Below are 13,717 nucleotides of genomic sequence, written 5' to 3' on the forward strand. Positions count from 1 at the left end.
CTTATCCCCTCAACTAAAGAAAACTTACCATACTTTAACCATGACAAAACAAATTGTCCAACTTGATGCTACTGATTTTAGAATTGGGAACTTATTTCCTAAAAAACTCTTTTAAAAACCTATCAAAACAAGTTGATGTTATTCTTTTTGATAGATTGTCATTCAGTCACCTGTAACTTTTGGACCCGACAATATTTCAAAGATCGCTCCAGTGAAGCTTTTCGTAATTTGATTTCCTCCAACATATTCAAATTTCAACAAGATCCAACGGTTGGTTGGAAAGATATGACCCATGCAACATGACTTCATTACAAAGAAACTAATCTTGTTAATACCGACAAAACCTGTCCAACTTGGCACTCAGAAAACCATAGCTTAGACTAAAAATGATTTGCATGCATTGAATTTTCCATAGAATGAATGGTATTCCAGCTGGGTTTAACAAAATCTCACTCTAAATTCTAAATCAAATATAGACCAAGATGATGCCCAAATGAAGGAACTTTCAATACTTTACGCATAAATCAAAGAAAGTGGGCCAAATTTAGACCCAAAAATTGTTTTTTTTTCCCTCTCATTCTTTTACTCCAAACCAATATTTGATGAACATGAGTATCTATCAAATACTTTCCTATTCAAACTTCATGCAAATCACAGAAGAAAATATTCCAAAACAGTACCTCTACGTCAGAAACTGAGATTGAAAATTTCAGACTTGAGAAGTGTCAATATGCACTTGGTAATTTTCCCAAAAATAAATGATAGATAAAAAACTTGTTCAAAAGGGAAGTTTATGTGTTCCATGCCAAATTCCCATTAACATGTTGATTTCAGTTAGAGAAAATCACCTTCTTTCACTCCATAATATGGCAAAACAGAAGCATGTGACTTTTTATTTATTTTTGTCTTACACAAACTCGGCAATAAGATTCAACTCTATGAATCAATATTCTCCACACAATATAGAAGCATGCATGCAATGTTCAAAATATTCACACAATCACAAAACATTTTCTCATCCCAAATCTTTTGTTGGGCTCTAATACCAAAAAATGATGCAGAGGAATTTTAATACTTTTAGAAATCAAGTTGCACATGCATGCATGCAGATTTCATAAATTTTGTCAAACAAAGGGTCAACACATGAAGATGTTTCCCATTCAAATATGCATTACAACTAGGTTTTCATGTAACATGATATGAGACAACAATACATAAACAAATAAATGCATGAAATTACAGAGGATCCTCAAATGGCCGACAAAGACCATTGGAGGATCTTTAGAAAACCTCCATGCAAAGGCCACTCTCAAAACAACAGAGAGATCTTACTGATAGGAAATGAAAAGTAAGAAAATGTTAAACTATTAAGATTCGATTCTCAGGTTTCTTCCAAAATAAAGATCTAAATACAAACAAAAATGTGCATGTAGAATACTACACAATCACATCCATACAACACTAGAAACTCAAGAAAATTATAGGAAAACTTAAGGACTTCATTCTATTCACTTTCTTCTAAAAAAATGTCTCCTAAAAAATCTCTCTTACAATGTACACCCTTTCCCTTTTTGAAAAAACCTTCTAATGTAACTCCCAATAAACCATCATAGCTTTCCTGTGGCAGTTACATTTTGAATGCCTACACATGATGCTTTAGGAATATTCGTCATTTTCTTCCTTTTGATGATTCCCATAAACATTTTCAAAAATTAGAAACTTTTAACACACCCAAAATAAACTAAAATAAACTCATACTAAGCCCTGAGTAGATAATGTTGGGTAGGCTTATAAGAATGCCACCTAAAAATTTCCACCACATGGAAAAGGACTTTTATTTTAAAAACATAAAACTCTAAACTCGCAGTATGTGCACACACACACATTTCAAATTTCAGATTTTAAACTCAAATCTTTTTGATATTTGCTTTGTGCCCCTACATTTTAGTCATATTGCAGGTTGTCTTCCTGTCACGACCAGACTTCTTGTCATAGTATAATTTTGCATGAATAATGTTGCATGCTATCTTCCTGTCGCATATGTGCTCCTACACTAGAAGGCATATGTTGTTTTGCTAACGCATGGGGATATGGAAGTAGGTCTTCAACCTACAAAGGTATTTTTATTTCCATGGGAATATTTTGAACTCCATCTAAGTAGTTTGAATAAGATGGGAAGAGATGGAGAATTTTTTAATAGATTTTATTGATCAGATCCAAGAAGTGTGTCTCTAGTAAACATTTTGTTTTTTCATAGAGAAAGATGAATTCGTAATGAATCTAGATTTTGCATTGTCTCTTGGTTCATTAATGTTTGTGGATGGGCATTCTACAGATGTGTACCAAATCAAGAGAGTGCTCCTTGTATTTGATGATTTCAAGCTTACTAGCTCACACTAACTCGTCCACTTAAATGAATTATGCATTCAACTAGAAACATCAAGATTTACACTCACGTTTTGCAGTACTATATGGTAGAAGACATATAAAAGATTATTCACGACAGAGTCTTTTATAAGGATTTTCCTAGGCTAGCAACTCTTCTCATTTCAACTCCTTATTAGGATTCCTTCTTTAAGACAACATTGTATGATTTTCAAGAAAAGTTTTATGTTTTTCACATTGAAATACTCCAAGAAATTGCAAAACAAAATATACATCAAAGGCATTTCAAAAAATAAGATTATAGTTTACTTTCCCAACTATCTCTACAAGATGAAGAAGTATAATTGCAACAAAATTTATATTTTATAAGTGACCAAACATTTTTACAAGTCCTAAACTTGCTTTAATTATAAACTCAAAAGATTACCCACATCCAATAATATGGAATGAACCTTAAGTGAACACTATTGATCATAGTCTTTATATAGGGACAAAAGCTAAATGTGGTAGCGTACAACTCTAAAATTATTTAAAATGTTGTATTAATTTTGAGACCTAACGATTGCAAAAGTTTTGGTTTTATTTTGGAATGCCTTAGTGATTAAAATACATATAAAGCTTCATCCTTTAATCCAATGAGTAAAGTCCAGATTACAAAATAAAAGAGATACAAATTTATAAAAGAAACAAAAGAAACAATCTAATTAGATATAACTAATGGAGAGGGTCTATTAACTCATTGGTTTGGTTTATTAAAATAAATCCTCTCAAATTTCTAATTTATGTGTTCCGTGAATATGAACTCTTATTAGTTGAGAGGGGTGTGTGTAGATTAAAAGGTTGTCTATTTTAATTCATATTATCAATTGTTTGAGATGTGATTTGTGCTACATAATTAGTCGATATAATCAATTGTACATAACTTGGAATAGAATGAAAGTAATATGAGATTAAATCTTACACGCTAATATTCTTTTATACATGATGTTAACAACTATTTTTTACATTTTATATGTACTAATGTCATTTTATTTATTTTATTTTAACATCATTAAGCATAGTTGTCATCCACAAAGAATTAACAATATAATTAAAACACTTAACTTAGATATAATTCATTTCCAAAATAATCTTTTATATAATAAATTAGATTGACTTATATGTACTATAAAATAGATTTTACAAGTAGTACTAATATTTTTTTAAAAACTCAGAGTCTTCTTATATATTAAAAAAATTACCCTCCCACTATTAAAACCCACTAAAGTACTATGTTTTTATCTTAAAAATTCTATTGCTAATTAGGACACACATATATGTCATGTAAACATCAGCCATCCTATTATAAATAGACAAAGTGACTAGTTATCTTTCTCCGGCCAAGACCAGTCAATCATACTTTATTATTATTATTATTTAACAAAATTAAGTTTAAATTATAGTAGCTCGTAAATACGTCCAACCCTTGATGATGACACCTCTTTTTTTCTTAATGAAAGTGACAGTGATGAGCCCACAATAATTAAAGTAAAAAAAAACTTTAATTTTTGTGTCTGCAAAAAACAAATGTCCACTTCATATGACAAATGTCATCTACATGCAAACTTCTTCACAATAGCACTATATCATAAATAATATGACAAGAATTACCTTTAATTACAATAGATTCTATAACTTCAGTTGTTCATATATATAGGCTGCGCTTTGTAAGGTATACATGTTGAGCTTTCTAATTTAAGTGCTTTAAACTTCAAAACTATTATGAGGAGCAATGGCCTTAGTTTGAAGCACTTTGTAGTGAAATACTTCGTATTTTTTATTTACTTTTTGTGAAAATATTTGTTAGTGTAATAATTTAGTGATATAGTTTATTTTAAAATTTTAGTTTTTTATTAGTAAGTTATTTTTACTATTATTATATTAAATGGTGTATTTAAATTTAAAAACATATTTCTTCAAATAAATTACTTTTTATTTTTTATAATCATTATTTATTGTCCAATCCTTAGAACTCATTTTGAATGCTGAAACTTGATGTCAATAGGGTCCATCTCTAAGAAACTATAGTCGCGATCAAGTCTACAATCTCCTTAATGATAGTTGTGGGACACCAATATGACAAACTCAACTATTGTTAAGACAAAGTTAAAGTCTAACAAAGTGTTGTACTAGTCATCAAATCAATTTTATGCATCAAATGGAGAGCATGTTCTTTGAGATTGAATCTAAAAAAAGAATAGTAATTCAAAGACATAAATTTATAAACATTGATGAACAATCCAACATCACATCATTATTTTGCATCATTGAATCTGAAATTAAACTCTACTTTTTTTAATTAATTTGTAAGCACTTATATATTGAATTATTGTCATGAAGTGTTGTATGACAATATAATATTGATAGAAGTTTTAATCAATGTTTTTAATTAAGATAGGTAGAAATTAGAAAGGACTCAAAATCTTTATATCTAGAAAGAAAGAACATCAAAGTGCCCCACGACAAAGGATGCACTCAGCAAACAATAAAACAACATGTGATACAATCAACCAGACCATAAAGAAAATCAACAAAAACTACAATGAACAATTAAGAACAACTAAGAACAACTGGGAAATTTTAAGTAGTACCAAGGTCCTCTTCCAAGATCATTTTTCCAAGAGAAGGGGAAACCATAGAAGCATCATTAGGAGCATAATGTCCACCTTCGCTGATCCAACTCCCCCAAACACCTTTTCTTGTGACAATCCAACAAATTACAAGTAGATTCCTTATCCATGAAGGAGATAGAGTCTCTAAAGGAGAATTTTCCTTGTTATCCATCATATGATCAATTAAACTAAGGAAAGAGGACAACATAAGAGGCTCATGTTCCTTTTTCCTCCAAACCAACTGCATATTCTTATTGATCTTACAAATCGTATTCCTGTGACCCACTTGACCACAAACATTGCAAACAATTGAATAATTTCCAAATTCAATTCCCTTCACCCATTTACCACACAGAATAAGTCTTAATGAAATAATTTTGTCAATAAAGTGAGGCTGAGATACTTGCCAAAAAAAATTGTAGCTAATACGGTTTGAAATCTTCTGATATTCTCCTTCGAACCCTCTGATCAATTGTACTAAATACAAGATAGTTCTCTATTTCCACCTACTAAAGTTCATATAAAAACACAGCTGTGCTGATATTTCTTAATAATGGATAAACAGTTGGGAGCAGGTATTGCAGAAAATTCAGCAAGAAGCACTGAAATGATTAATACTCATGTACGGATGAACAGTTGAACGAATTGATTGCTATCAAAAATGAAGAGAGCTTTAAAACTAAGTAAGCGAAATGGTAGGAACCATAAATAATTTGTACTTAATAATGGCTTCTGTCATCCTTTGAAACATTAGTATATACGTGATAGCTTGCTATTTTAGTGTAATATATGATAGCTAGCTATTTTAAACAGTTGGTTGAAAGGAGATGAATACTTTTATTATTAACTTGTTGAATTGGAATTTTTCTGAGATTGTAACTTGATATGATTGGCTGGTTTCTATTGGGATCATTAAGAAAAACTGAATCTATAAGTCAAGGCCACATTCATATTTATGACAAGGTAGGTAAATAAATTGAGAATTATTTGCATCTGACGTCACCCAATTTATTTAAATTTCTTTTTATATACATTTGAGACTGACAATTAAAGATGCCTTAAAGGGATAGCTGTTATGTCACAAATGAACATGTTCCCATCGGCTGATCTTCAAATGTATGTGTACAAAATTAAAGACAGTTTGATTTCAACTGTGCATAGAATGCAAAATGAATGCAATCGAGTGCCTTATCATACAAGGACATGGCAAAAAATTGCACTAAATGCAATGTTTTGTTTACCCTTAGTGCCAAATGAATGGTCAGGAATGGAGTTACTTTTTAACTTGAATATAGAAATACTAAGGGTCAAGTCCCTACTATGACCCAGGCCATAAAAGAGCATATAGAAAGGGAGGTGTATGGATAAGCATAACTATTTCTAAACTATGGTTAGACGGATCTTACTAAATGAAATTTTAGTTCAAATGATAGAAAGGAAAATGTATGAATAAGCATAACTATTTCAAAACTATAGCTAGACCAATCTTACTAAATGAAATTATAGTGCGAATGACCTAATAGATATGCCATGAAATTAGGGTTCATTATTTCAAACAAAACCAATAAAATAAAATAAGTTTGATGAGCAAGAAACCCTTTGTAAGAGATGAATTAGAGGACTGTTATATTACAAACCAGACAAATTCAATGCCACTGCTATTAAATTAAATAGCTCTTCAAAAGAAGAAATAAAGCTAAAAATGCATAGACGCTGATTATACATAGATGTACTCTTAAGATATCTATCACTTTCAAGGAAATGTCTGTTTTACGATTTATTCTCAAAAGGAATGAAATGACACCATATGCAGATTTGATCCTTGGATGAATAATATTTTACAAATATTATGGCAGTGGAAGAAGAAAAATAAGGTTGTCCTAAAAATTATGTACCATTCTAGAAAGAAAACTGCACCGTAACCATTCTCATGATTTTACCATGAACCCTCTTCGGATAAAACAAAATTTCCAGTCATATACTTCTAAAATGTACATATTTTCATGTACAGCTAACTGGAATAAGCCAACATTTAGACAGCAGAAACCAGATGAGACCAGTAAGAGTTAAAATTAAGAAAAGACAATCCCAAAAGCAATAATGCATTAGGTAGTAAATTTGGCTTTTTTCCTGGGGTTGTAATTACAATCATCAGACATTACAAATGGTTGTTATCCATTGAAGAAAATGGAAGTAGTCTGAAAAAAAATCCTTTTTACATAGTGCTCTTTGCACCTAGGTAAGCAAATTGAACCACCCACTGTCCAGCAATATTGAATGATTTTTGCGCAATTAAGAAGATCAACTCCCAAATATTTGCTAGTGATCATCATCCTATTTGTCAAAAACTCTTCTTAAAAGAATTTCACTTCCATAAGCCAGAAGTGCATTCACACAAAAGCTATATCAAATAGATCACTTGTCAGTTCCTCAATTAGATCTGTAAATATGTTTTTCTCCACCTCTGCTCCTATTTCAAAAGTCTCTTTCTCGAGGTCTGTCCACTTTCCAGTTGCAGTGCTCATGTCTTTCTCTACAATATCATCCAGCATCCCAGAAACCATCATTCTCCAATTGTTGATCTCCTCGAGTACATCATGGGCTAGTTTCTCGCCCTCTAAACATGTCGGACCTTTTATCCATGTTCTGTAACCTCCCTTGTACCTACTAGTGTATTTTGAACATAAACATTCCTTCACACAATCAAAAAGAAGCCTTTTATTTAGCCATGGCGCCTGTGCCTTCCTAAACCTCAAATTATGGGAACTATTCTTCAAATGGTTTGAAGAATGATCACCAGATGATGATTCTTGGGTTTCCAATTTGTCAAACAAGTTAGGATCTACAAGGAAGTCCGGCACATCTTCCTCACTTAGTAAACCTACATCTTCAGACATTAGTTCTGCATTGCATATAATCTCCCTTGCATAATCAAGCTCCTGATCTTCAAGACATGTAGGCTCAGCTTTTTCCAAGCCAATTAAGGAAGGATCAATCTTGTGTAATCTTGAAATATCCAAAATTGCATCCATTATTTTGTCACTTTCGACAAGTTCAAAGTTTGCAGAAGAAGCAGAATCACACAGTTCTGCATCACTGTCCAATTCAAAGTGCCCATCTGTCAGACAGGCTTGACCTGTTCTACTTTCTGCCGATGAACATATGGGCTGCAATTTGTCATCTGGCATCCAAGATCCACAAACTTTCTTAGTAACACAAAAACCTAAGATGTAGATGAAATAGTAACAAGGACTCTGATTCAATGTCAAATTAGATGCAAATATTATCAAAAGCAACATGATAATAATTCATTGAACCATCTGCTTGTTGGTACTTGTTGGTATACGTATATGGCATTACTTACTTTTTAAAGAGACATACATAGATAAGGAGCATTGACAAAAGGTTCAAATATGTTGAAATGTTTTACCATATGTAGCCTCCGAACCCTCTATGGAATTGCAGCTTTCGTTTGAGAACGAAAATTCTAATATGGAGACTGGACTAGGCTGGTCACAGTCCTCACCACAAACATTCTCTCTATCACCTCCTGAATCCTCCACATCCACAAGAGCAACCCTGCTTCTATGAGGAACATGATTAACTCCTAAAATTGAAGTGGTCTCTCCACTGGTTGCAAAGTCATGCTCCCTGTCTTTAGCCTGAAAAATTACATTTAATTCATGAGCCATAGTTATTTTTACACTACTTTAAAATTGTAGGTGGTCGCCTTACTCCTTTTATGTCACCAACTTATCTTCATATAGGGTACATAAGCAAGAAAAGGCACTGATGGCAGATCATTCAGAAAGATTAGAATGCAACACATTTCCCCAAACTCATGTGCAATCTACACTGGGATGTGAACATGTAAAGCTGTTTGTCAGGTTGTGATCACAGTTGTGAAAGGAAAAGGAATGTAAACAAGTAAAGCCATAATGAAGACCTGACTTGCTTTCATGCAGACATGCTATTAATAAATTGCAAGTCAGAGCATTTATTCCAAACAAACCAGAGACTAAGATGTGGGGCACCAAACCTTATGAACTTGTAAAAACTTGGTCTTGGTATTTCACAGGCACAAAGTAAGACAGTATGGGGATAAAATTCAAGATCCAACATAGTGGGATTCAATTTTTTTCAGAAATTCAGTTAATGTTTAAAAAACTTAAAGCATGCATGCAGTGACAATCTAATACACCTGATTGCATAAAGAAAACAGATCTGTGCCATAGCATTCTCTAGCCAAATTCCAATGTTAAGGTTATGTATATCTAGGCAATCTGTTTTCGAAGGCACATGGTCTAGGGCAAGAACCATATGTTATATGCAAAGAAGAATATACCACAACACACCCACTGCAAAACGCATAAACATTTGATTAAATCAAATTCAATTCCACTAAAAAAAACAGCAGTGAATTCTTAAAACTCATATTATTATGATTGGTGTAGCAAAATGTGTAATTTTACAGTATATAAATCAATCTTAGAAACGAGAATATACTTAATTAAAATTGATAATCTAATCTCATGCAGTAATCTCTAAAAATGTCTATGCTAATAGGCTCTATTTGGAGGGCAGCAATAGCATTGTTTCTGTAAATTTATAATCATCTGTGTCAAACTGTAGTAACTCAAAGAACTATATAAATGTGACCCATAAATCTACAATTGGCACCATAACAAAACCACAATAGAGATCTTTGAAAACTAACCTGGTATGTTTCACTGCTGGTTTCAGTAGCCTCGTCCAAATTATTAGAACCAACTACAAGATCACTGTTCTGATCAGTTCCAACAAGTCTTCCCATATTAAGAGCTAGTATCAAATCCTGGAGAATGGATGCTGTTGTTTTATTGGAAACTGAATCCTTTGAGAAATTTGCAGTGCCCAAACCAGCTCCCCCAGTGGATGTTAATTCTCTCAGCTTTTGCTCTAAAAGAGCATTTAAGGTATCTCCTTCTGAAATGAATGGTTTGGTAGAAGATGAACTTGAGCAGGTTACTTCTGATATGACTTTTTCAGGTTGACAACTAACACGAGGATCCCTCCAATGGGATGTCTGCCTCTCTTTCCAATCATTAAAAGGCTCACCCTCACCTAGTTTATTCTCCTTCATATTCATCCCTGTCCGGGACCTGCCTGTTGACCTCATAGGTGATGAAAACGTGAAAGAAATGACATCCATGCTCTTCCTGCAACTCAGTGATTCCTTCTGAGCATTATTTAGCCCTTTTTTGCTCCGTTCAACATTCTCAGCAGTTTCCAAACATTGCTGTTTGCTGTAATTTCCACTGCCACCTTTCCCTTTAGATACCATCTCTTTGACATTTTTGGAACGACCCTTTTTCTCATTTCTTTCTAAGAAGACATTAGATTCATCCTCAGAGACAGATTCCATGAGACAAGTGTCCTCACTCATAAAATGGTCATCACTCAGTCTTTTCTTTGTGGGGGAAACTTTAGCTACAAAAGAATCACTTTTTTTCAATTCAGTCTTCTTCTTGTCCTCCTTGTCTTTGCACCCACTGTTGCGTGACCCAAAACTTCTTGAGTTATTATTATTACTACGCAAATTCCCGGTTGCAATCCTATTTGGTATATGAGGGTCCTTTGTGCCTTGTGAATTTCTGTGAATGTGTCTTGAGGAACTTGAGGAAGGATCTCCTAGAGAATCTTTGTTTGCTTGCTCATTGCCCGAATCATTCTTACCGAACACCTTCTCCCTATTTGTCAACTGATTGTTTGGTTTGCTCACACACACAGATGCATTCTGCTTAGCAACCCTGGGAATTCCAGAGAAACATTGTTTCTGCTCATTCTTCCTGCCATTTTCTTTTGCATATCGATGTTGTTCATTGGAGATTATCTGCTTTTCTTTGATACTTTTCTTGTTTTTAAGGTTGCATGCATTGCTTGAAGATGCATTCAACGGTTCAGATCCCCTTTTCTGCACATTGGCCTTTGCTTCCAAAGCAAGAGAAATAGTTTTCTCTTGCTTTTTTGCTTGGTTGGATATTGATGTCCCCAACTTTGTTTGTACTCTCGATGTCCCTCCAATACCATCTTGCTTTGCTGATGAAGTAAGTAGTTTTGACTTCCTCTTACCTGTATCCTGAGCCACATTTCCACTGTTTCCTCTAGCTGGTGAAATAAATTTTCTTGAATTCTGCTCTAGAGTTGGTTTTGAATTTTCAGTATCTTCTTTACCATTCCAGCTTTTACTTAGTGCCTGACCCTTCAATAACTTAATAGCATTGGAATCAACACTCCTTCTCAGTGGCTCTTGAACCCTAGATAATCTCTTCGTGGTTGTTCTCCTTTCATCTGCTTCCTGTTCTTTCAGAAGAGGGTGAGCTACCGATGGTCGAATTGAAAAATTCTTAACTATATTATTTGTTTGTGTGCCAGGTTCAAGAATCTTTGCAGCAGCTTCCATCAAACGAGCTGCATTCTTTGCGGAAAGAAGTCCAGGACTTTTGATGGGAGATACCAATTTGTTATGGGCTTTCGAAGGAGACAAAATTGATTTGAATGGCAAGGTATCCGGTTGAAACTTAGAAATTGGCCGCTTCTCATACAATCCAGTTTTCTGCAGCTTCTGGGGCCTTGATTCAGCAGACCTTTTAATCAGTTCATTCATTTTAGCATGATGCTTTCCTGAAGCAAACTGGCCCAACTGTTCATCATGAAAGAAATCACTATATTTTCTCTGATTCATAAGCTCGGGAAGTGGCCTAAGCTCAGTAGGTTTGGCATTACTGTCCTTGGCACTTTCAGGAAGGTCGGTCGGAGGCAAGGAATCAAGACCCATTAGCTTGGCAACAACACTTGGTGCCTTACTGTTGTTTCCATTCCCCTCCTTGGAAGTAGAGCATTTAACACTCTCAAATGTGGAGCAAACACTGTTAGAATTCTTCTTTGTGTTTGGGAAACCACCTCTGTTTTCATCTGCAATCTGTATTGCAATTCACACCCAAACAATCACTGCAATATCCTAAAACCTGAATGTAGCTATGCTTTGGTTTCAAATTTAACTGCTTGTGTTGCAAAAACAATATCGAAACCAGAGGGATTGAAGAGAAAAGACAAAAAGTTTTAATGTTCTATATGGCAAAATAGAAACCCCAAAACAAAATACCCATTTATAAACTACCCCAAAATTCACGCTTACGATCCATCCGTGGTAAATTTATCATTATGAATACAAGCTCCGATCAAGAGAAATTACATATAGAGGGAAACTTAAAACCTAAAGCAAAAATTGAGAAAACCACCAACCAAAAGCAGCTTTGCCATGGGTAACTTCTCATCGGTATACTTCTTTGACACCTGCTTTGGCCGTTCTGTGAAATATACAAAACGAAATCAATCCCGAAACTAGAGTGGGGTTTCTTGAAACTGTCAAGAGGATCTATCAATTAGCTTTTAAAAACAAAAGTCTTAATCATCTTTTTTTAAGGAAAACTTAAGGATAAAACTAAATGTACCTGCTGGTAGAAGCCTGTTAGAGAACAACTTCTTGCCTGCGAATCTCTTGTTCCAATCAAACATCTGAAAGAAAACCCCGACACAGCCTCCAATCTTTGGGTGTTGTTGATGTTTATCTCCACCAGTTAGACTTGACAGCATTTTACCAGGTGTATCATTCATTGCGACCTGTGAGGCCTACAATACAAACTCCCTCCTGCAAAACAATCTACACCAAAGACCTGGATCAAATTCTGGCCACAATGTATGGCACCCAGATGGACCTAAAAAAAACTCCCAACTCCAAAAGGTATGGCACCCACCAATGCAAGAAACTTACCAGTGTCTCAACTGAATACAATGCCTCAATGTTGCTTAAAATGACTCCATAAAGCAAGCATTTAATGACATTGGGCTCCAGATTCTATTTAACGATCAAGTATTATGCACAAAACGAATACACATTGTATATATCATCTAGAACTGCGAGAATTCATCGCCAATCCAGAGTACCAGGCACATACACGCTGTATATATACATCTAGTCGCCCATATCAATGATGGGTTTTCATGGCCTGCGAACCCCATTTCAGAGCTTCTCAGGCATTGGGTTCACGCAACCAGTACAAAATTATGAGCAGGCCCCCAAAAATCTGTCTCTTCTTCTGCTACAAGCGACCGTTTATTTCCAAGCCTTTCATAACCCGAAAAATCCCATTACAGAAAAATAAAGAAAATTTATGGAGAACAGGCCCATTGATTCTTTAAAGGAAAATGGAGGTAATTTCCTCAGATATGAACTGTCATGTGAAAACACATATAAAATAAACCTAAATACCTATCTCATTCACCTAGTGTAACGTATACAAGATATTATTATACATTAAGTAAACTTTTTTATATTTTTTATTATTTGAAGGCTCAAATAGTGGGAAATTCAAATCGAGGGAAGGTAACGGGTCAAACCTTGTCGGCGCCGGTACTGCCGCTTTGCCCGCCGGCGAGCGTCCCGCCGGCAGTTGTGAGTTTGAAATCGTACTCGATCACTTTTTTCATTAATAAATAAGGAAATACCTACTTTGACCTTTTTTTTCTTTTATAAGCCAAAAATTCGGTGATCTTTTGGAAGCCAAAATAACTTATAAGCAAACACCTACTTCAAATTTTATTTTTGTTTTCTCAGCTCTTTATCTCCCTATGGGATCCCA

The 13,717-nt window shown here is 34.2% G+C and overlaps 1 protein-coding gene across 3 annotated transcripts; it reads right to left on the reverse strand.

Moving 5' to 3' along the window:
• Positions 1-7,108: 7,108 nt before the first annotated feature.
• On the reverse strand, positions 7,109-13,319 carry LOC149571845 (uncharacterized). 3 transcript variants are annotated; one of them, XM_089813260.1, is made up of 6 exons: positions 13,034-13,319; positions 12,530-12,738; positions 12,321-12,385; positions 9,754-11,997; positions 8,467-8,698; positions 7,109-8,217 (listed from the first exon to the last, which is right to left on the reverse strand). In XM_089813260.1, exons 2-6 carry the CDS (start codon positions 12,690-12,692, stop codon positions 7,427-7,429), a joined length of 3,495 nt encoding a protein of 1,164 aa, XP_089669386.1. In that variant the 5' UTR covers positions 12,693-12,738; positions 13,034-13,319; the 3' UTR covers positions 7,109-7,426. The 3 variants fall into 3 exon arrangements, with proteins under 3 accessions (XP_089669386.1, XP_089669385.1, XP_089669384.1); XM_089813259.1 differs by having other exon boundaries at positions 12,833-13,319; XM_089813258.1 differs by having other exon boundaries at positions 12,530-13,319.
• Between the last annotated feature and the right edge of the window lie 398 nt (positions 13,320-13,717).

Source organism: Cupressus sempervirens, chromosome 2 (genome assembly GCF_028749045.1).
Source record: "Cupressus sempervirens isolate cs-2001-9-10 chromosome 2, ASM2874904v1, whole genome shotgun sequence".
NCBI classification, from domain to species: Eukaryota; Viridiplantae; Streptophyta; class Pinopsida; order Cupressales; family Cupressaceae; genus Cupressus; species Cupressus sempervirens.

Excerpts from the sequence above, each read along its gene's own strand:
- LOC149571845 (XM_089813260.1), bottom strand. The coding sequence starts at position 12,692 with ATGAATGATACACCTGGTAAAATGCTGTCAAGTCTAACTGGTGGAGAT. Across the intron at positions 12,386-12,529 it reads TAACAGGCTTCTACCAGCAG|AACGGCCAAAGCAGGTGTCA; the intron begins GTACATTTAGTT and ends TATATTTCACAG. Across the intron at positions 8,699-9,753 it reads CCAGCAGTGAAACATACCAG|GCTAAAGACAGGGAGCATGA; the intron begins GTTAGTTTTCAA and ends GTAATTTTTCAG.